Below are 24418 nucleotides of genomic sequence, written 5' to 3'. Positions count from 1 at the left end.
TTCTTAGCCTACAGACAGTAAGGGAGTTAGACAACTGATCAGATGGAGATAATTGGTAATCATTTGCTGGCACTGGGAACCAGAATATGTTTTGTTACTCATACCTAATTCCAGATTAAAATTCGAGATTGAAGAGAGTACCACCAGGAATTAGAATCCTGGAAACATTGCCAAGATGAAAAAGAGTGCTTTTGATCATTTACAGACTAGAGCACATATCAAGAGAGCAGTAACCATACCTCTCCTTAAATCAAACTACCTTGGAATAACTGAAAATTTACATATCCTCAGAAACAGCTCTGATCACTGTCCCAAAGCTTGGGGCAATGTCCCCTAAATTTCAGTTACAGAGTCTAACTTTAACTTAAAACTGAAAGTCAAGAAATAGGTTAGAAAAATCAGCAAACAATAAAAGAGTATCTGACCCTAGAAAATTATCATGATAAAAGAGAAAATCAAAACACAAACTAAGGAGGAGATAAAAATGCAAAATACTACACACAAAGCATAAAGAAAAAAAGTGCCTCTGTCTGAGGTCCAAATTTTTTAAAAGAGCTCAAGAAAAATTTTAAGAGAATAATGAAAGGAAAGCATCACTAACTACTTAGAGGAGTCACAAAATGATAGTGGAGAAAATAACATCTTTAAAAACAGAATAGGCCAAATGATAAAAAGACACACAAAATCAATTGAGAGAAAAACTCCTGAAAAAGGAGAACTGGACAAATGGAAAACGATATAAAAAACTCACAGAAGAAAAGAACATCTTTAAAAGTAAAATTACACAAATATGGGGGGAAAGCATAAAAGCTAACTAAAGAAAATCATTCCTTAGCAATGTAAGTAGTGATTAGAAAGTAATAACTCTGGGAAGCATGCAGAAGCATCACATTCCACATAATTATCAAAGAAAACTGTCCTAATATCTTAGAATCAGGGGGTAAGCTAGAAATTAACCATAGTTCACTTTCTGGAAAAAGATCCCCAGTGAAAACTTTGAGAAATATGATAGCCAAATCCTAGAGCTCTTAGGTCAAGAAGAAAATAGTACAAGCAGCCAGAAAGAAACAATTTAGATATTAGGATAAGATAAGATTTATCAGCTTCTCCTTTAAAGGATTAAAGTATAATGAGAAGAATATTCCAAAAAGGAAAGAAGCTACAATTATAACAAAGAATTACCTACCCAGAAAACCTAAGTATAATCCTTCAGGGGGGAAAATAGTTATTCAGTGACATAGAGAACTTTCAAATATTCCTGATGAAAATACCAGAACTGAATAGAAATTTTAACTTTCAAATATGGGACTCAAGAGAAATATAAAATAGTAGACAGGAAAGAAAAATAACAAATGACTCAATAAAGTTAAACTTTATATTCCTATGTGGGAAGGTGATATTTGTAGTGCCTAAGAACTTTCTCATTATTAGAACAGTTAGATGGAGTATGCAAAAATAGAGGCATAGGTATGCATTGAATATGATGGGATGATAGCTAAAAAAAACAAAAATAAATAAATAAAGTAAGAGGTAAAAAAGAGAAGTGCAGTAGAAGGAGAAATGCAGAGGTGGAATGGGATAAATTATCTTACACAAAGTATAATGAATACGGAAATATGTTTAGAAGATCTAATACATATTTAAGCTATATTGAATTGCTTGCTGTCTAGAAAAGGGGGGTAGAGAAGGAAAAAAAAATAGGAGCACATAGTTTTGCAAAGGTGAATGTTGAAAACTATTTGGAAAAATAAAATATGATTTAAAAATAAAAGAGGAGCAAAATAGCTTTTACAGTAGAAGAGAAAATGGTGGAGGTGGGTTGTAGTGGTGTAATGCTTGAATTTTACTTTCATCAGAATTGGCTTAAAGAGAAAATAAGATACACACTCAGTTGGTTATAGAAATCTATCTTATCCTATAGGATACTAGGAGAATAAAAATAGGCAGTTTTGGAGAGGTGGTGCTGAGAAGCAAAATATTTTTGAGGGTGGACAGATTGAGAAACAGTAGACTGATCAGGAAGAAAAAAAGATGGAAAATAATATAGTTAACAATTGTAACTGAAAAAAAATTCTGAAGCAAGTTTCTTAGATAAAGGACTCATTTCTCCAATATATAGGAAATTGAGTTAAATTTCTAAAAATAAGAGCTATTTCCCAATTGATAAATGGTCAAAGGACATGAATAGAAAATTCCATATGAAATAATCAAAGATACTTATATCTATGAAAAATGTTTTTTTGATAACTATTGATTAGAAAAAGAAAAATTAAAACAATTTTGAGATACTGTCTTATATCTATCAGATTGGCCAAAATGAGAATAAAAGAAATTGACATTTCCCCCCTTTTGTCTGATTTTTCTTGCATGGTAAAACAAATATGGAAATAAGTTTTTAAAAACTGCACATATGTAATCTATATCAGATTACTTGCTTTCTTGGGAAGAGAAGAGGTAAGGAAGGGTGGGAGAAAAAAAATTGGAAGATTTTGTGTTCTAAATTCTTCCAAAAAATGATTGCTAAAACTATATTTACATATCTTTAGAAAAATAAAATGCTATTGAGAGGAATAAAGACAAATGCTGGAGGGAATGTGGGAAACTTGAGACATTAATATACTGCTGGTAGAGTGGTAAACTGACTCAACCATTCCATAGAACAATTTGGAACTATCCCCAAAAGGGTGTAAAATCATGTATATCCTTTGACCCAACAATACCACTACGAGGTCTATCCCAAAGAGATAAAAAACAAAGAGGTAAATGAACTATATGTACAAAAATATTTACAGCAGCTATTTTTGTGGGGGCAAAGAATTGGAAATTGAGAGAATGTCCATTAATTGCTGAATGGCTGCTGAATGGTATATGATTGTCATGGAATGTTATTGTGATATAAGAAATGATGAACAGAATAGTTTTAGAAAAACCTGGGAAAGATTATTTTTACCTTCTGAATCTAATTCTCCCTGTGCAACAAGAGAACTGTTTGGTTTTGCACACATATATTGTATTAGGATATACTATAACATATTTAACATGTATAAGACTGCCTGCCATCTCGGAGAGGGAGGGAAGGGAAAAATCAGAACCGACGTGAGTGCAAGGGATAATGTTGTAAAAAAAAATTACCCATGCATATGTACTGTCAATAAATAGTCAATAAAAAAATTAAAAAAAAAAGAAAAGAAAAACCTGGGAAGACTTACATGAACTGACACAGAGAGAATAGCAGTAGGAGAGCACTACGTGTAATAGCAGACATATTTCACAATGTTTAATTGTGAATGACAGCTATTATCAGCAGTGCAATGATTTAAGACAACTCTGGAGGACTTACGCTAAAGGATACTATCCATTGTTGCAAGAAGAATTATTAGAGTCTGAATGAAGTTTAATGCATATTTTTTAAAAAACAAACCAGCCTTTATTTCTCTTGTTTTTTTGTAGGGAGTCTATTTTCTTTCATGACATAACTTAATGTTTTATATGACTGCACATGTATCACCTCTATCAAATAGCTTGCCTTTTCAATGAGAGGGAAGGAAGGGGGGGATTTTTTTAAATGCTAAAAGGTTTTACATGTAATTATGAAAAATAAAATATTACTTTTTCAAATCGAGTGGAAAAATGTATCTGGAAATTCTGACAAATATTTAATTGTACCTGTACTAGAAAAAAGAAAGCGTGTCTAAAGATGGATCCTAACTCTGGTATCTTTCATCTTGTCTCTTGAGGCATCTTGCTTTGGGCACCCAGCACTTGGGCTTTTCTGGTTCCTCACTTTATAACCATAAGGCCATAGGTTTGGACATTTTTTTCTCTTTCTTGTCCAATTATAATTTCCCTCTAATTCAGGATTCTTAACTGGGGATTTAAAAAAAATAGCTAGATTTCAATGAAATCGGTTTTTTCATAGACAGAGAGGTTGTACACTAGCTAGATTGATGGAGATGGAGTGAGGAAACCTGGGTTCAAGTCAAACCTCAGACTTGTATTAGGTATAAGACTTTTGACAAGTCATTTAACCTTCTCAGTGCATGATAGGAGACTGCCCATCATGGCATGTCCACATCAAAGAAAGTGCTGGGCTCTTTGAGAGAAGCAGAATTGGGGTAGCCCAAAAGAACTGTGGGATGCACAAATTTAGAGTCATCTCCACCTCAGAAGTTCACATGGATTATTTGTTCCTGACCTATGATGGAGCACTCCAAGTTCATATTGGTCTGATCAGCCAAAGTCAGACATGCTTGTACCTTGACTCAACATAGTGATGTTATCTTGGTCCTCTTAGGGAGTAAAGGATAACAACCCACCTTCTCAGCGTCACTTTCCTCATTTATAAAATAGGGGTAATATTTCCCATCTCCCCTGGTTGTTGTGAGGATAAAATGAAATGACATTCGTAAAGCACTTTGAAAATGTAAAATATTATGTAAATGTTGATTATAACAATAAAAATAGCTATTGTTATCTTCTTCATTTAAAATCATTATTCTGAGAAGGTCCCCATAGATTTCACTAGACTGTTGTTAAATGTTAAAGATTCTGAAATGATTAAGAACCTCATTCTTGTTCCTATTCACTTTAGGTCTTGTTCCCTGCTAGGTAGCATCAGTGCAATGAAAAGATTTTTAATCCAATAAATTCATCTATTCATCTGTACCAAAATGTCAACTGATTCATGTGCTACAGTGATTTGTGGTAATATCTTGTCTGTCCTTATTGATCATAAGATCTCTAGGACAGAGATCTCTTGATTTATCATTCCAGCCCATGGTATTTAGCACAATGTCTCCTCCGTGGGAGACTTGCAATAAATGTTTATAGAATGAATAAAAGCATATCTGGATGAGTGACAGAGGGAGAAGAGAGGAGAATGGAGCGAGTGATGAGGATGTTAGCTCCACATGAGAAGAATTTCTCCAGTTCATCTCCTCCCTTGGAAACAAAGGATTAGGAGTCATGAGTCATTGAGCATTTCTTAAGTAGCTCTCATGTACCTGGCACCATAACAAATCCTGGAGATATCAATGAAGTAAAATCAGTCCTGGGTCTTGAGGAAATCATAGTTTAATGGGGGAGAAATACCCAACAACTCTGCACACTCAAGATAAATACAGGGCAGCTGGAAGCTCATCTCTGAGGGAAGGATTGAAGACGCTTGGGAGAGGCTCCTTGAAGAAAGTGGGACTTAAGTACCCCTCATGTACCTGGCACCATAACAATGCTGGGGTTACCAAGGAAGCAAAATCAGTCCTTGAGTTTAGTGGGGGAAAATACCTATTAACCCTGTTCACATAAAATAAATACAGGGCAGATGGAGACTCATCTCAGAGGGATTGAGGAAGCCTGAGAGAGGCTGAGGGAAGTGAGGAGTTAAATAGGAAAGGAGAACATACCAGGATGGGAGGAATCAGAGAAAAGGAGCTCACTGGGAAAGTGGAATATCTAGCACCAGGAACATGTTGGAACTCAGTGTCATTGGACCAGAGTCTGGGGAGGGATGAAAGGAGTAAAAAGTTAGGAAGAGGCATTAAGGTTTCAAAAGCCAAACTGAGGATTTTCTATTTTATTCTGGAGTTAGAAGGGAGTCTCTTCAATATATCGAGTAGAGGACTGAGTAGGATTTTAGGAAGATCACTCTGACAACAAAATAGAGGATGGGTTAGATTGGGAACAGAGATGGGAATTCACTGAGGAAGCTCCATATACCAAGGGTGGTCAACACCTTCTGTGCTAAATCTGGGAGAGTGACCAGCAACACTGAAATAGCTGAACTCTCCAAGGCCCCCCAGCTTTTATCAGAGAGAGACAAGATGGGAACTCAGTTTTCCCTGACTGAGACCAGTTCTTCAGACACTGCCATTCTGTCCCTTTCAAACAATGAAAAACAACAACAGTTCTGGCAGAAACACTCCTTTTAAATTGATTTAAAGAGTCATAATTTGTTTTTTACACTAATCTCCTCCATTGTTGTTCTGTCATTTCATTCGTGTCCAGCTCTTCATGACCCATTTGGAGTTTTCTTGGTAGAGACACTGGAGAAGTAGGCCATTTCTTTCTCCAGCTCGTTTTACCGACGAGGAACCTGAGGCAAGCAGGGATAAGTGACTTGCCTAGAGTCACACAAGTAGTGTCTGAAATGGCATTTGAACTCAGATCTTTTTGACTCCAAATCTGGGACTCTATCTAGTCAGCTGAATACCCAATGTCTCCCATGCTTGATTGAAACACAGACAGCTGTGTGACCCTCACTTAAATTTTTTCAGCCTCAATATCCTCCTTTGTAAGATTTTTAAAAATACCTTAACATAAGCATAGCATAAAAATAGCATCTTAACTCCCCGAGCTCTTAAGAGGATCTAATGAAGGAACAGAACGAGGAAAATAATTTAGACAAGAACAACAACATCATAAAGATAAACAAATCTTAGAACTGTAAGAAACATGATTATAAAGCATTAATTCTATTATTTTAGAGGATTAATGGTGAAACATCCTATTCAAACTCATGGCAGAGATATAAAAGATTTAGGGTACAAAATGAAATATATTTTTATACAGTCAATAGGGGATTTCTTTTGTTTTCCTTTTTTTTATTCATGATTGTACATATTTTTCCCAAGGAATTTCTTCTTCTTTTCTCTATCTTTAACTTAGTCCCTTCAATAAATTATACTGCAAATTTTCCATTCATTCTCATTCGCTCTCTCTCTCTCTCTCTCTCTTAATCCCTTTCTCTCTCTCTTCCTCCCTCCCTCATTTTGTTTTCTTCCTTCTCTCTTGGTCTCTCTGTCTCTGTCTCTCCCACTCTCTTTCTATCTCTTCAATTAGTTCCAAGCAATCCCAAAACATCTGAATGAAAAATTGAAGAAAATAGGAAATTATCTGGATCTCTCTCTCTCTGCCCTCTCTGCCTGACTCCCTCATTCTTTGCCCCTTCCCATTTCTTCCAATAGGGTGTTTGTTATAAGGAGGTAAATTGCTTCTGATATTCTTATTTTATGAATGCTTAAATTTGAAAGATGGGAATGCTCCGAGTGTGGATTGCTGTATTGCTTTCAGGCTGATTTCTCCTGGACTGAAAGCTCAATTGTTCTATGGTGAATTAAAAGACTTCTCAAGGACTGAGCCTAATATCTCTATATTTGTCATATGAAAAAACACATCAATGAAAACTTATTTTGAAAAAAGATCAAGTGGAGTAGCATGTGAAATGCTTTGAAACCTTAAAGTACTTATAAATATTGTTACAGTGTGCTGTCAGAATCAGCTGGGATAATTTGTATAAATTGCTTCATAACATTTTGAGAATTATATAAATGAGCCTGGGAGGAGCACTTGGGGATGGAATTACAGACAAGTTGGTCTGTCTTGGTCACGATACTTTTATGCTATTGTTCCATTATTTTTCAGTCACATCTGACTTCTTTTTGCCACATTTCAGGTTTTCTTGGTAGAGATAGTGTAGTGCTTTGTCACTTCCTTCATTTTACAGCTGTGGAAACTGGGGCCAATCAGGATAAAGTGACTTGTCCAGGATCATATAGCTAGGAAGTATCTGAGAGGAGATTTGAACTCAGAAGATGAGTCTGCTAGACTCCAGATTTGGGCACTAAGGGGATCCCTCGCTGCCCAAGACTACATGGCCATTGGCCAGTCATCTGATATCCATGACCTTCATCTGGCATCATCTCATAGGAGATGGAGAGCTTCTCTCAAACCCTGGAAGACCTGGTGTCTAGCTGGCTGCTGACCAGAGTAACTGGTGATCCTGTGATGAAGACAACTCTAAGAGAAGAGCCTGGCCTCCACTGGCTGGGTCTTTCCATCATGGAGCTCCCCAGAATGCCAGTCCAGGGTCTGCTGCTATCCCAAGCTAGAGTGGGTTTCTAGCTGAGTCTGCTATATAAATGCGATCCCAGATATTCCAAGTCTCAAACCCATCCTTGTGCAGCGCTTTACTTCTTCAGACAACCTTGATTTTCTCAGGGTAGACACTCACCTTGTGGCTGGGACTCACAGGCTGGGAGAGCAGGTGCCGAAATGTACCTCAGTTCCTAGTGGGAGTGGTCCATTGGCCCTAGCCCTAAGGGGCAGGGGAAGGGCCGATGGGAATCCTCACCCAGGGTTTGCCCTATTAACATTTATGGTCTGTAGCTGGTTTTAGAAGTTGCTGCTGCCAGAGAAACACATCATCTACCGGCCAAACTCCCCCTAGGTGACCTGGCCAACACATGGTACCTGCAGGTCTCCTCTGCAAGGGAGTAGTCTCACTGAGGGAGGAGAGGTTCTTCCCAAGATGACAAGGTGCTGAGTGATGTGATTCTTTGGCTGTAACATTTCCTAAAACCCACTCCCCATTTCTGCCTTAGCATTCCCAACACATAGCTCAGCCTTGACACACAGTAGGTAGACACTTAATTAATGTGGATTGATTGATTAGAATAGGATGGATACATGACAATGGACATTTAAGGGGATTCCAAGCAGCTGAAATCTGCTGGAAGAACATTTTCTTTGGAGACTAAATGTAATGCAAAAAACAGTTAAATGGAAAAATATTACTTTAAAAAAAGGCATTTAAATAGCACACAGCACAGCCATGGCACATAGTAGACAGACACTTAATTAATGCTGATTAGTTGAGTATGAGTATGTTATGCCACAGTTCTCTTTTATTGTCCTGACTCGGTTTCCCTAATTATCCTGACCCAGTCCTGACTCAGTTTCTCTGCTTCAGTCTATAATTATCAGCTCAAAGCTCAGTCTTGCAAAAAACAAACAAACAAACAAACAAACAAAACAAAACAAAAAACAAAACAAAACAAAACAAAAAAAACCCCAAAACGTTCCTCCCTCTTTATCAAAATACTTGATAAGGATAAAAGATCTTATGTTTTAGAATATCAGAATGCCTCTCCCCATCCCAAGCTATCATCAGATATGGTCTTTTCAAGATGCCTTTCCCCATGGCTGGGTGCCTCCCCTATTATGTCATCCCTCTCTGGAGGCTCATCCCACCCTCCCACTCTCCAAACCCTGACTCTACACCTGCCTCAGTCTACCCCCTGAGTCTGAGCCACGTGTATATATAGGTCATTGAGAACTCACCTAGTTTGCTTGATTCTTGGAGACAATAATCTCATTCAGCCCTGGGACCAAACTGTGGATCCAACCCAGTAAATCTCTCCCATTTAACACATTATTAAATACTCTCTAATCTCTATCTTGCCTCAGTTTCTCCAGCATTACAAGTAGAATAGGATAGATACATGGCAATGGATACTTCTGGGGATTCCAAGCAGCTGAAATGTTCTGGGAGATTTTCTTTGGAGACTATATGTTAATATATATTAAAAAAAAAACCAGAATCAAATTGAAATATATTATTTTTAAAAAGCCATTTAAACATTGAGATCTCCATCAGTTCTGAAGGGGTACAGTGTGTGTGTGTGTGTGTGTAGGTGTGTAGTATTTGTGTGTGAGAGGGGAGGTAAAGAGTATACATATTTTTTTTTTATCTTTTTTTTTTTCCATGTAGGTACAAGATAACTCCATTAGGATTTTTTAAATTTATTAATGTTCTAATATTAATATTCTAATTAATTTTCACATTTGTGACACCTTTTGTTACAGAGAGGTAAGCTGACTCTAGGAGGGAGTAAAGAAATAGAAGAGACGAAAGGAGAGGAAAAAGCATGGGGAAGGAGTAAAAAGAAGGGGGAACCAAAATATGCGAAGGAGGGATAGGAGCAGTGGGAGGAGTGAGGAGGGAGGGAGTAAAAGAGAGTCTTTAGGAAAAAATGAGAGGGAGATAGACTGTGGGAGAACAATTCTTCATTAAAACGGAACACAAAGCATGGGGATAATTGGCCCTTTGCCCAAATCCAGGCAGAGTAAGAAAAGCATTGTTTTCAAAGCTGGGAGCAGTTCTATTCATCACAAGTAATCAGAAGTTGCATCTTCCTGGGCCCCAGGCTTGGATGTCTACAAAGACACTGATATCCACCCAAGCAGGCACATTCTAGCTAGCTCTGATCTAAAAGCAGGTTGGTGATTGCATTTTTTAACACAGAAATAGAAACCCTACATTTTTCCACTAGTTATTCCGACATCAGCATAGCATATTCCAAGTTAGTTTATCTTTGAGAGCCCAATTCTCTAAGGAAATTGCCGGTTCTCTTACAGCGGGTTGCCATTTTGTATTTTAAAAGACTGCATTTGCTGAAAGGTGCTGTGATATCCTAGTACCTTTAAAATGAGAATAGTTACTTTCCCCAGGAGGATTACTGTTGTCATTTTGTCTTTCTAGAAGCCTAGAATCTCAGCTTTAGAAGAACCCAACATAATCTAGTCCAATGGCCCCCTCAATTCAAGAATTCCCATTCTAATATCCAGATGCTGAAAACATCCACTTGAGGGGGGGGACCTTGCAAGGCAGCTCATGCCATTTGGGGAAGTGGCTACTCCTTAGGTACTTCAGTCCAGTTCTGGAGAAATCTGGTTCAACAATCAATCATTGATTTAACATAACATAGAAGTGCCTGTTCTGGGGAACATAATCCTAAATTAAACATGAGGATTTGAACGTCAGACCCAAAATAGACCCTACTTTCAAGTCTCTTGGTATCTAAAGGGAGGAAAAATGTTGAGCTCAGAATAAAAAAATCATAGCTACATCCCCCTTCTGATGCGGGAAAGATTCCAATCTTTGATTCCCAACCCCCCTAGCTAATGTAAATTACCCTTTGACTCACAAATCCTGGTCCCTTTGAATTCCAATAGAAGGACCTGTCCCAGCCCCACCCGGATCTGAGTCTGGGGCTACACCCCAAAGCCTCTCGAGCTAAGTCTCCGACTTAAAAGGACCACACTGGGAACCCCTCTTTGTAGAGATTCCAAACATGGTCGCCATGTGAGGACCCTCTGTCCACTCCAGTGCCCTCTTTATCTCTACCTTCACCTATCTCCTACTTCTAGACTCAATAATAAACCTCTTTTATTAATCTAGCTCTCTGGGCTAATACATGCTTTTATTGGGAATCCGCGCCGCTTCTAGACCTCATATACCGCCTTATCCTTGCGCCGAATCTAAGGGGGTTGCAGGGGAACTCTGTTTGACTCCCTGTACCCCAAACCTGCCACTAGACCTTAACTAAACCCTAATTTCATTTAGGTACCCCAAATGTAGACCTCAACATGTGGTCTACACCTCAACATTCGGTTCCAGACCTCAACACTTCCTGGCCATTAGGACTGGAAACTTGAGTTTAAAAAGACCCCAGGAAAATCTTGGAGCTCTGAACACCTTTACATACCATTGTATCATAAACTCCAGGTGCATTACCTAGGATAATTCCTCCTCCTTTTGAGTATTGCACCTCACCTCACTGTCTCTTGTCCTTGACCTTCTTATCTTGGCCCCTATCCTGTTAGAATTAAGTTATAATCCTTTCCTGGAATTATGGCTCTTCCATCTTCCTCTCCCCCCTTCTCTGCCTTTGTTTCCCCTATAAGATTGTATACTCAGATTATGTATTCTGTTTGCAAACTTTACTTAGCTAAAACCCTATATAGGTTCCTTACCTTGGTTTCTCTGTAGTGAATGTTTTGGACAAGAGTCTCATCCAATCAACTAGCTTAAATTCTACATTAAAGAGTAAAAACCAATCTCTATCTTGTCTTAGTTAATCTGGTATTATAAAGTCACATACAAATAAAGAGTGCAAAAGAGATGAAATATGGGCAAAGGAAAGGGGCAAGGTGGACTCAGAGGCTCAGGCAAAACTGGAGAGAGAACATTGTCCCCGAGTTAGACCTGGAAGTAAGGGAGAGATTTAAACAGAGGAAGTTTAGGGTAGAATCCAACCACAAAGGTCATCCTTGGAGACCAGGTTAGAGAGTCTAAACAATAATAACAATAACAGGCAGAGTTCTGCAGGTTTGCCAAGATAAAGGCACATGGATATACTCTCTCTCTCTCTCTCTCTCTCTTTAACAGCCAATCCATCCTTTATCCAGAGGATACCTTTCAAAATGTGATCAGTTGCTATATTTTTATTAAATCTTTTTATTTTTATTAGACCATTCTAGTGGTCTAATAAATAATATTATAATACTAATATATAATATATGTTAATAATAACCTAATAATAATCATCTTTGGCGGTTCCCCTCTCCTGGAAAGGTAGATTCCATTTTGTCATCATCCTTCATCCTTCATGGGGCACCTAGAACTGAAGTTAACCCTCTAATTGTAGATTGAACTTGACAGAGCTGCTGCTCATGATGACTTCTTTGGAAGTCATTAAAATTGATTGAACTTCCTGGAAACTAAACACTCATTGTTTGTTCCCTCCTCCATACCTCTGGCTGGCCAGCTGTAAAGTCTACAGAATCCTAGATTTATGTTGTTGTCTTTCAAAAACTAGCTTGTGTCTTTCGTGTGCCTCCTTATTTCATTTAATCTAATTTGTTTGCGTGTCACTGCTCCAGATCGACAAGGACTATTTGTTAAAAAAATATTCCATTCTATTTGCTCAACCTCCCTGTCTTATTTCAACTGCAAATTTGATAAGCATTTCATGTGTTTCTTCATCCAAACAAATTGGAAAGGATAAAGACTTTAAATAGTTACCAGCAAAGACCTGGGGGAAGGGATCCTCCACAGCCATTTAAAATCCTACCCCTGAAGGCACCCACAGTCCTTGTGGGTTTTGGTGTCTGGGCATCCAGCATTTATTTTACATTTAGCAAAAGTCTTCAGTGTCATTAATACAAATCCATCTTTTCCAATCTCATCCTGATCACCTGATCTCCATAGTCATACTTGTATTCTTTCTTGATTAACATCTGTCTCAATGGCTTGGTTCATACCTTCCCAAGCTTTCCTGTTACTTAACAGAGAGAAACAAAGGCATTTCTCTAGAAATCCTTGAACACTGCTTTTCCATACTTCAAAACCTGCATTATTACCCATCATTTCTTTTTTGTTCCAGTGACTGAGAAAAAAGGCGGTCCTTCTCCACTGCTGTGCTCCACAATAAACTGTGTTGAAATATTTAACAACTGACTTTTGGAGGAAAAAATTAACATATGATATATATTTTTAGGTTTATTATGAATTACTAGCACTTTGATTGCTTAAATCTAGACAATTAAAAAGTCTCAATTTTCTAAGCAATATTTTCCAATTTCTGAGATATATTGTTTAGACTGGGGGGGGGGGGGCAGTTCAGTTTCACAGTAGATAGAGTACTTGCCGGAGAGTCAAAAACACTCATTTTCCTGAGTTCAAATTCAGCCTTTGACACTAACTACTTGTGTGATTCTATTTGTTTCAGTTTTCTCATCTGGAAAATGAGAGGAAACAGAAATGATAAACCAGTGCCTTTGCAAGAAAACCCCAACTGGGGTCACAGAGAATTGAACATAACTGAATGGCAACAATACTCATACTTAATAGTTAACAATTCACTTTTCTAAACAGGTTTGAACTGGCCTTAACCACACTCTCCTTGCCAACACAATCCACCTATATGTGTCTTTCTTCCAATTTCCTTTCTGCTGAGAGCCTTCTCTTTCCCCCTTTCCCTCTTCTCTTTTCTTTTTTTTTTCTCATCCTGGTGATCCTTCTCTCCCTTCAGCTTTCCTTTGATTGGCTGTTGTTTATCCTTCCTTTTAGAAGAGGACCATCCTCTGATTAACGAGGGTCCCCCCTACAGCAATTTTTTTTTAGATTTTCTTTTGATTAAGTGAAAAAGGGGAATCTTCACCTCAGTTGCTCCTTAGCCTTAATCACTGAATAGGTGATTAATCACCTTAGTAAACTGAAGGCTTGTTGAAGACCTGAGCCTTTTGCTTAAAAATGCCACAGCCTCTCTTGGCATCCAGGGCTATCTTCAGTCATCCTGATCTGGCCACTGGACCCAGATGACCTTGCCCATCCCTCCCTCACATAAACCCATTTCTCTTGCATATGATGATATCACCTCCCTGACGTCATGAGCCTCTTTGAGAATGGAGGATAATGACAACATATTTTTTTTTCTGGAAAAGGGGCTTCTTTAATGATGTTTATAAGTCTTCCCACCTGTTGCCCACCAGTAGAAATTTATAACATTACTACTTGAAGACCAAAATTTGTGATTGCAATGAATTAATATATTTACTATTGTTGAAGTAGATTTTTTGTTTTGTTTTGTTTTGTCATACTTATGACCACAGTACACTTGTTTCCCATTATGAATTTAAATCTGGCAGTTTATAGCCAAAATTTACTCAAATTGATTTGACATAAATAGCAGAGATTAGAATGATGCTGTTGAGAATAGAGTTCTATTTAAGATGAAATGGGTGCTTTACCATAAATATATAGTTAGAATCAAATTTATGTAGTTATCTCTATTGTTTCTAGTCTGACTTGTTTTCCGGGTAATATTAATTAGGGTTTTGGGAAAATCTCATTAATCAGGGCAAAAGTCTGAATAAAGAATTTCCCTTTTAACACATAATCTCCTTACACTATGACTAAAGAACATAATTTTTCAAGGCTCTTTTTTTTTCATTTTTTCTTGGGGAGAGTAATGGAAAAAATACATATTTTCCAATTGAAAAAAACAATTAAAAAATAATCCTCACTAAAAAAAAAAAAAAAAAAAAAAAAAAGCTACCCAGATACCTTCCATCAGAATATTTCAGATGCTCTCAAACATCTTTTCTCACCTTTCCTATGACATAAATTGGCTCAGTTCATCTACTCCAAGTTTTAAGGAAAAGGCGAAATTGCTAATGTTAAGGAAAAAAAGAGGGAAAATGAAAAAAAAAATTCCTGAATTGTGCATAAATTCTCACTTCTCTTTTCAGTGGTAATTGCCTAAAGAAGACTTGTATTTCACAAGCATGTTTGCATTTCAGGCCTAAGAAAGAAGGCTCAATCAACATTTTCCCTTAGAATTATAATTACCACAAAAATGATTTTCCTAAACAAACACCAATTACTTTTGGAAAGAGAAGAGTAAATTTAAACACAATTCTTGAAACTCTTCTGGGTGTTCAGATACTGAGCTGACAGATTATTGCAAAGGACTCTTAGGAGCCTGGCTGAGTAGGAAAAATACTGTAGATGAGCTTCAAGGGAGATATGTATAAAGAAATACATTTAGCAGAAAAATAAATCAAGCTGTGATTTTAGGATGATTATCTATAAACTGCCAGTTACTATACAGAGAAGAGGCCTTGTGGTTATTGGAGATTCACATGAAAACCAAAACAAAACAAAACAAAAAAGCCCAAATTCTGAGCATCTTCACCAAAAAGAATTATCTTTGGAGTAGAAAAGGATTGAACAAAAATGATGAATAGGGACTTGATGCTCAGGATAAGGAGATAAGCACTTGCCTAAGGAAAAGTTTAAAGTGTATTTTTAAGGGCTAAATGTGGTATGTTGACTTGACATAACAGACTCCACTTAATTTTGTATTCTACGTTTTTGCTAGGTATGTCTCCCTCATGTACTTTGGTACCAGTTTATAATGAATGGCTGGATTTCTTCCATGTCTTCTTTCCTCTTCTAATTGCAACTAAAATTTAATTGCTACAAAAAGAAGGATTTCATGGGCCCAAGGACATGGAGTCTCCTTCTTTATGTGGTTTCACAAGTGATACATGGTCCCCTTTGATTTAGTTGAACTAGCTGTCCTAAGGACACGTTCTTTCTATTTTCCGTAACTAATGCTTTACGTTCCTCTTAACAAGCATACGCTTTTTCTTTGTATAACTAGCTCTCTAATGAGTGGGCATTTTTTTTTCTTTGTCTCATGTAAGATATAAATATTACCAGCCTAATTGTAAGTCTAGTGGTAGAGTGTGTTTCATTCTGAGTGAAGAAGCCACGGCAATTTGGTCTCTCACTTGTGCTGCCTTATTGGCCATGGCTAGGCAGACAAACCCAAAGGAAAACCATCCAATAGGAATAAGGATTACTACATGACTATAGATAATATGCTAAAAACTTTCCAAATATTATCTGATTTTATACATTTTGGAAAAATCCAACAAGAAGCAGATGAATCCAAGTTGCTTAGACCAGATGAACTATATTTTTGGTTCCTGAAAGAACGAGCAGATGGGATTCTTGAGCCACCACTGCAAATGTTGATGATCAGAAGAGGAATGGAGAAGGGCAAATACCTTGATTTTTAAAGAACCAAGAAAATAGAAGTTTTCCAACTGTAGGTCTGTCAGTTTTACTCAATTTGTAGTAAATTCCAGAGTATATAAGTACACAGTTAGTCAACTTTTAGATAAAAAATTTTAAATGACAAAGAACTAGAATGGTTTCAATGAACATTGATGGATTGCATCATAAGGAACAGGCCATTCAAAGTTATTTCTTTGTGAAGTATGTGAGTATTTGAGTCTTTGTGAGTATTTGAGAGAGTATATAAGACTGTAGGTTCAGAAATGAGGTTAAAAAAACATGACAATCATATCCAGTGTCCTAGAAACCAACTGGACAGTTCCTTTGGGTAGAATTGGCTCCTTAGTCTCTCCCATGGGGTCCAGGCCAGACTACAACAATCTGCCTAGAAGAGGAGTACAGACCAATTTAAGAGACCACTTGGTGGCTCATTAACCCAAACACATCAGCTCCTCGTTCTCAGATCTCAAACAAGCCAAACCCCAAACCCCAAGATCAAGCACTTACTTCTTTTCTCCTTTGTACCACTCGAAGGCCGGAGGAGGCACACCTGCACCTTCGCATCTGATCAATCCGCTGCGTCCAGGGGCCACTGTGCCGGATTTTATTTCCTGGATTGTGGGGGCAACTGTGGGGGGAAAGGTATTTGTAAGCAACAAAATCAACTGCAGAAATATCGCACGTATATATTTTTATTCTTTCTATATTCAAAGTAATCTTATACCTGATAGGCTAATACATCACATTTTCTATGTTTTATGTTGCTAATACAAAACCAGTCATTTTCAGCTGCATTTTTCAAGTTGAACAGCAAATAGATGTTTCCTGGGAGTGCAGTGTAAAGGTAATCCATTTTCCTCTCTGTGTTGAGAAGTGAGATGGGAGGTGGGAGGGGGGAGGATGGAGAGGGTGTGAGGAGCGTACCAGACAAACACTTTATAATGTGTCTTTCCTCTTAAGGAAAAAAAAATGTTATTCTAAAAATGTGTGAAAGCCATGAACACTACTAATAAAACAAGAGGGAGGTTGACACTCTAGGGGATTATCGTCCTTAGGCAAAGGACTTACTCAGTTAGACATGTTGGGAATCTAAAAATAGCCAAGTGATCTGGATCTCTTTAGGATGTCTTTAGGAAGTCATAAAACACCATGGGGTATAATACTCCTTCTATATGGAGAAAATGTGAAGAGAGACATAGCAGCATAAGCATTCTTCCGACAGGATGTGGCCTTTATTGTGAAGCAGATTGTTGATGGTTCATCAGGTTCTGTGAAGGGTGGTACTTGCCTTCTAAATTATCCCACCTCCAAGCTCATTTTATATGTCTTTTTTTCCACAATAGGGGTTGGAAGTTTTGCTGAGGCTAGGGCAGAGGAGAAGGTCTCAAAGGTGGGGGCAGAGAAGTGATCATTAAGTCCCTCTTTAGAACAAAGTGAAAAATAAGGCAGGATTACAAATCTAAAAGGGTTAAGGATGAAAAAAGGAGGATTAAAATAAATTAGAAATTGCTTATGTAGTTTCTATTTAAAACATTTCATGTGTTCCTAAAATTCACTAAAACAAAGCCCCAAATACTTACATAATACCCTGACAATTATCTTGAGCTATGAACAGACTGTGCACATGCATTCTCTCCCTTTCGATCACTGAAATACTCTCATGGATTTAGGATTTCATTAATGTTAGTACTCTCTCCAGTGATGCAGATGGCGACTTATCAGGGCAATTTATGCTTTCCTCCCTATGAATTTCCCACAAGGGGTCCTCCAAACAGTCCATGAACTGCCTTTGCCTTCTCTTGATATCATGAAGGTATCAGTGGAACTTGAGGGCTGGGCTATGGCCATCCCTTACTCTTTCTATATGTCTACTGCACCTTTTTTATTTTCTTGTTTAACTTCAATTACAGTCAGAGAAAATGGGACAATAGATTTGAAGCTGAAACAAATCTCTGAGGTCATTTAGTAAAATCCTCTCATTGATTAAATGAGGAAGCTGGAGCCACAGATGATTAAGTCACATGTTCAAAGTCACACAAGCAATGGGAAGCTAAGATGGGATTTGACCCAGCTCCTAGTGATCTTTCCAGCATCCTATGTTACCTTAAATATATGGAAGCTAAGGGGAGGACATTCTTTTATTTTGTTTGAATCCTCAATACCTGGTAAATATTAGGAGTTTAATATTTGGTGGGTTGGGTGATGCTCTATTTTTGTTTGTAGCCTCTTTCCGTATGTTCCCAATCTCTATTCTCCCTCTCTGTTGCTCTCTGGGTGACCTTCAATTTCAATTCTTTTTAGATTTGAGTTCCATGAATTCTAGAAGGATAATTTCTCTTTTTCACACATCTTTCTCCTAATCACACAAAGAGGCTATGTCTTTTTTATGATTTCTAGCTATTATTGAAGATGCAATAATCACTTGCAACAAAAGTTGGTTTAATTATTGGTTAGTTTAATTACTTCATATTGTCAGGAGTACCATGACTCATTACAAACAAAACCATGAAGTTGACATTGGCTGAAAAGGCAAGTACGACGGCCTGAAATGAAAATCGAATCCACTTTTTAAAAGCATCTTATGATGAATGAACCAAGGAGTGAATGAATAAAGAGATGAAAAAAGCATTTAATAAGCACTTAACATGTACAAGTTGCTACCAAATAATGGGGACATATATAGAAAAACCAGACAATTCCTGCTCTTCAGGTGCTCACATGGTAAAAAATAAAAGGCATTTCACAAATAGAGGAGGTTTCAGCTGCAAATCTGGAGTGGGTGTCCACGGCTTTTCTGTCTGTTAAAGTTTGAGTGAGAAAGCCTCTGGCTGGAGGAGTGACTTCTGTCCCATCTCCCCTGCTATGGAATAACCCAGATAACACCCAGGGAAGCTGTTAGGGGAGAGACTCCTTCTACCTGCTGCTTCCCCACCCACCTGCTCTGTCATCCAGGTCCTTTGAGGACATGTCCTTGTTCTATTATTGACTTTTATCTTGTTTTTACATGAAAAAGTGCTAGAGATGTCAAGGTCACTGAAAGATTAGAATGACAAGAGCTGGGGGACCAAAAGGGGGACCACAAGTAAGGTCATGAGATCAGTCAAAAATAATCAGGAAGTGGTCACTGTGTATCAGGCACTCTGCTAAATATTGGGGATACAGAAATAGACCCTGCCCTCAAAGAGGTCCTAGTCTAAAACATTCATGTGACTATGTACAAAACAGCCATCTTGAGGATAAATTGGAGATGGAAAGATATTGGGAGGATGGGGTCAGGAAAGGTTGCTCATAGAAGGTGGGACTTTAGATATAAGGTAGAACTTGTAGGAAACCAGAGAGGAAGAGATGATGAGGGAGAATACTACATGAATGGGAGAGAGTCAGTGAAAAAGCCTGGATTTGGACTACCTTGTGCAAGGAACAGCAAGTCCAAGAGCCTTTGGATTTCAGAGGACCTCGCAAGGTATTAGGTACAAAATGACCAAAAAGATAAGGGGAGATCAAGCTGTAAAGGATTTCATATGCCAAAGGTACATATGACTCTGGAGGTAACAGGAAACTCTTGGAGTTTATTCGATAGGTGACTTGATCCTTCACTTTAGGAAGATCACTGGTGACTGAAAGGAGGATGAATTGTAGTAGAGAGAGATCAAAGGCTGGCCGGCAGTCTAGACCACTAGTCTACGTGAGAGGAGATGGGGACCTGTACTAGAGTGGGGGAGAGTCAGAGGAGAGGAAGGGAACATACAAGAGAAGCAAAGTAGGCAAAATTGATAGACTTTGGTAAGGGATTGGGCATGGAGGCAGGAGTGATGGGTAGTGACAAATCTGGCTCACTCCTACATTCTGAGTCCGAGGGACTGAGAACATTGTGTTGTTCTCTATTGTAGTGGAGATAGTAGGAAGGATTTTTGGAGGAAGACAATTAATTCTGCTTTGGACAAGTTGAGTGTAAGATGTCCAATGGATTCCTTGTATGAGATACCTGAAAGCCAGAGGAAGATGGGACACTAATGGACAGCAGAGAAATAAAATCTGAATAAGCAGCTAAATAATCATCAACATGGAGGAAATAACAAATCCATGGGAGATGCTGAAGAGAAAATGCAGTAGAAGCCTTGAGTGCTCTGCTTGGTTCAATACAGCTGTAGCAGAGACAGAGCCCCATTTGTGGGCTATGCTGAATTTGGATGTAAACTTGGTGGGACAGATCCTTTTAAGCAGGAGTTTCCTGTCAGCCTTCTCCTTCCTGGAACTGAGGTAAAGAATAAGAGAGGAAGATCTCAGAGTTCTGGAAGAAACAGTTTGAAACATCTGTTCTCGCTATAACTTCAAAGAAAATAAGAGCCAATTTATGGTACATGGAGCGCAGGTGCTGAGCATTAGACATTATTGATGACGTAAGGTAGAAATTAAATATCAGTATGATTGACACTGGAGAAAACCCATGTGGAAGGAGACTGGAACAGAAAGTATACATAGCAGCAATGTCCAAGCCTTTGGGCCATACCTTTGAACCCCAAGGCAGGAAGTTTCTAGCCATGAGCCTTGTTCTGGGAGCCCTGTCCCATCAATGTGAGTTGGAATGAGGGAACCCAAAGCTTTATACTGGTGAAACAAGAGAAATTTTGATTAAATGCCAATATGTACCAGGTTTCCAACCTCTCAGAGATTATATTAATCAAAAATCAACTAAGACATTACAGAAATTAAATTAACAGTTACATTTTACAAAAAAAAAATCTAAAACACCAATATTTTAGAGACTTTCAAACACTAAGGACACTTAGTAGGACTATAAGTGAGGAGGGACTTAGGAGAGGTGTATGATTTAGAAGAAAAAGTAGAGCAAGAGTTGAGAGTGGTTTACATAGATAACAAGAAACTGTGATCAGTCAATCAACAAGGTTTATTAAGCCCTCACTATGTGCTAGGCACTATGGTAAATATTAGGGAGAGGAAGAAAGACAAAAATAATTCCCTGACCTGAAGGAACTTAAATTTTAAGGGAAAATCAGTATGTTCTGTGAAGATACAAACTAGCCTGAGATGGGAAGGCAGCAAGCCTGGAAACATGGCTTTGATTTCATGGATGAGGACATATGGAAGGACTGAAATTTCACATTCTAAAGTGACTATTCTATGTGTATTTTTCAGGGACTGAGTACTAGGCTTTCTTTGTGACCTACCCTAGTACCAGGTGATTGTTGCAGAAGCTTGCAAAACAAGTCAAGGCTGTTATCTGATTGCCATTGGCCTGTGCACGGAGAAACCAAAATAATATCAAGGTTAAGTTAAAGAAACTTGATCCTATGGGAATAGCATTTTTTCTTTACTCATTTTGTCCAACTGTCCCTTTTGAAAAGGAGATGCAGCAGAGAGTTGCCCTTGTCTGGAATGTTTACAGAGGCACGAACACTTGAATTATGCAGGTTGAAGTGGTAGGAATGGGTTGCCATCTGAAATCCAGTTCCTAACATAGTATCTTGCATATAGTAAGCATTTAATAAAGGCTTATCAATTGGATAGACTGAATAACAGATGGCAACTTTGGAGGGAGTATTTTTTTATACCAGTATGGTCATCATGGGTCCATCAATATTATCAACATATGATTTAGTATAGTTATGAAGGTAATCAAATCTTGGTAATTTTGATTGTTTTGTAATATAGATATAAGTATCTCTATTCAATTATTCAGTATCCTATAAGTAGACCTTCAACCTAGTTAAATTAATAGATAAATACACATGTTGTAGAATATATATATATATATATATATATATATATATATATATATCATCTAAATCTACATTTCACTTCTAGATACTTTTTTCCTTCTCCTTCTGTTTGCATAACTATTATGGGCCAGAACTTGAAACAAAGTGCTAAGTTGCTGGAATTGATAGAGACAATGCTTATGTACTTGGTTCACACCTTTGGAGTTCACACCTCTAAGAGAGTTCACACATTAGAATTTACACCTTTAAGAGAGTTCACACATTAGAGTTCACACCTCTAAAAGAGCATATAAAAGAACAAGCCCACTAGAGACTCTGGGAGATTCACAAGTCAGAAGCCCACAAGCTCACTCTCGGAGGAAGAGTCAAGATTCATTCCAACTTCCACCTTTGTGCTAGCTGGAGGCTTTGGATTGAGAGAGAGCTAGAGGCTGAAGCTGGCAGAGGCATAGGACTAGCAACAGGAGCTCTCGGAACCAACGAGAGAGATAGGCCTCTAAGAAAGCTAACCAGGCTATTTTGGAAGAGACAATAAAGGACTGCACTTTAACTCCTAGCTGCATTTGAGGTGATTATTACTCTGAACTGAAAGGAAGGCTGCTCCCAGAAGCCCCCAAAGAAACCTACTCCCAGAGAACATTATATTTTAGAGAAGATAACATTACATTTACCCCTCCATAGAGAATCCCAAAGCAATAGAGAATGTGACTGGCTAAGTCCATCAACTCAAGAGGTCAGTGACATCTTGTAGACCAGATTGCAGGGTGCTTGAAGCTGCGATGTGAATGTCCCATGGCAGGTGAGGTGAGCCTCATATAGTGTAGCCCTAAGGTAATTTCATGGGGACAATGCTGTTGATTCTACCAAAATGTTAGTAGGTAGATGTACTGAAGATAACAAAACAGATGTTGGGCTGAGCCAGCAGTGAAAGGGTCAATGAGAGGTATTTAGCACCTGTGTGATTAGCTGCTCATAAAAGAGGATCCTTTTTTTTTCATTTGCTCAGTGGGATTATTTCCTTTCATTGTTAAACCAGGCATTTTGGGATGGAGATAATTAAGGGTTCTTCAGCCAAAACTCCAGGCTCTGCAGGTGCTAGCTACAGAGCCTTTGCAACTTGGCACCCAACGAACCCAATCCAGATGTAGGATTTTTTTGCTCCTTGACAATAGCCAGAAAGAACTTCCTCTACTTTTTTGATTCCCCATGTAAAGTCCTGAGAGCTGAGAATGAACACATCTGAGGACTCTCCACCAGCCTTGCAGAGGAGTGATCCTCCTCTGATGGCCGAGGCAAGCTAACAAAAAAACCCTTTATTAGGATGTCATGAATCTGCTGCCTGTGAGACAGCTGGTTTGAGCTTCACTTTTAGCGGCTTGTGATTTTACATAATTGTTTTTGAAGACTTTATTCCAGGTGGCTATATTTTGGTCCCATGAATCAGGCAGAGAGCCCAGTGGGGAGGATCTCAGGAAAGAAAATACCCCCTTTACTGAACTGAAGTAAAAAGTTCTTTTGCAAAAAATGTGCATTTACTTAGCATTTGGATGGGTTTGAATGGGGTGTGTGCAATCATCCCTGTCCAGAACTGATGCTAGAAAATAAGCAATTCCTAGTATCTAGCTCTTGGTGATTTCTTTAGAAGGAAGGACTCTCAGTTGGCAAACCTCTTCTACTAAGGCAAATTAAACAGCTTGACAAGGAATTAAGCACTTCTCTATACCCAGCTCTGTGTTAGGAATTGGACATGAACCGATGAAAAAGAAATTCAGCTCCAGAATAGTTCCAAAACATTTTCAGGGCATACTATATAATTGTGACCTGCCCAAGTTCCCATATGTCTGACATATGACTTCAGTTCAGGTTTTTCAGGCTCCTAGGTGGACCTTTTTTCATTCATTATGTCAGATTTGCCTTTGCTAATTGTAGCAATTTAATACATGCCCCTTTGGACAACTTATTCTGATAAAGCCTTTCCTCAAGGCTACCTATTTCCAATTGAGAGAACTCATCCTCTCAAACTCTCTTATATTTAACTGTCTTTACATGTTTGTATTTGCTCAGTTTATATTTATTCAGTATATATTTATGTGTATTTGTTGTTTCCCCTATTAGAACCCCTTATGATGAGGTTTGTTTAATTAATTTTCTATATTCCCAAGACCTAGGAAAATGTGTGGCCCATAATAGGTGCTTAATAAATGCCCTTGATTGATTAGATGGTTGACTTTCCATAAAATATCTGGACCTGGAGGAATCCTCAGAAGACATCTTGCCATGAGAAAGAGTGGCAAAGAGCCATTGGTTACACAACTAGCCTTATTAAAAAAAAAAGTAGGTTTTGAGCTCAGAACCTTGAGAGATAATATTCCTCAATGATGATGTTAATGATTTAATAAACTCTGCTTTTAGGGCCTGAGTGGGAAAACATGTTGACTGCACTCAAGAGAGCAGAGAGATAGGACTTCAT

General features: G+C 38.1%; 1 protein-coding gene across 1 annotated transcript in view; it reads right to left on the bottom strand.

Moving 5' to 3' along the window:
- Nucleotides 1–24418, bottom strand: part of NEGR1 (neuronal growth regulator 1) — a 1024353-nt gene that overhangs the window by 225241 nt on the left and 774694 nt on the right. The window contains exon 5 of the mRNA XM_031966948.1: nucleotides 16715–16835. Coding sequence (XP_031822808.1) covers nucleotides 16715–16835 — 121 coding nt within the window. The remainder of the gene's footprint in view (nucleotides 1–16714; nucleotides 16836–24418) is intronic.

Source organism: Sarcophilus harrisii, chromosome 4, assembly GCF_902635505.1.
Source record: "Sarcophilus harrisii chromosome 4, mSarHar1.11, whole genome shotgun sequence".
NCBI classification, from domain to species: Eukaryota; Metazoa; Chordata; class Mammalia; order Dasyuromorphia; family Dasyuridae; genus Sarcophilus; species Sarcophilus harrisii.
The sequence above is the reverse complement of the archived record's forward strand: the minus strand, read 5'-3'. Positions and strand labels throughout refer to the sequence as shown.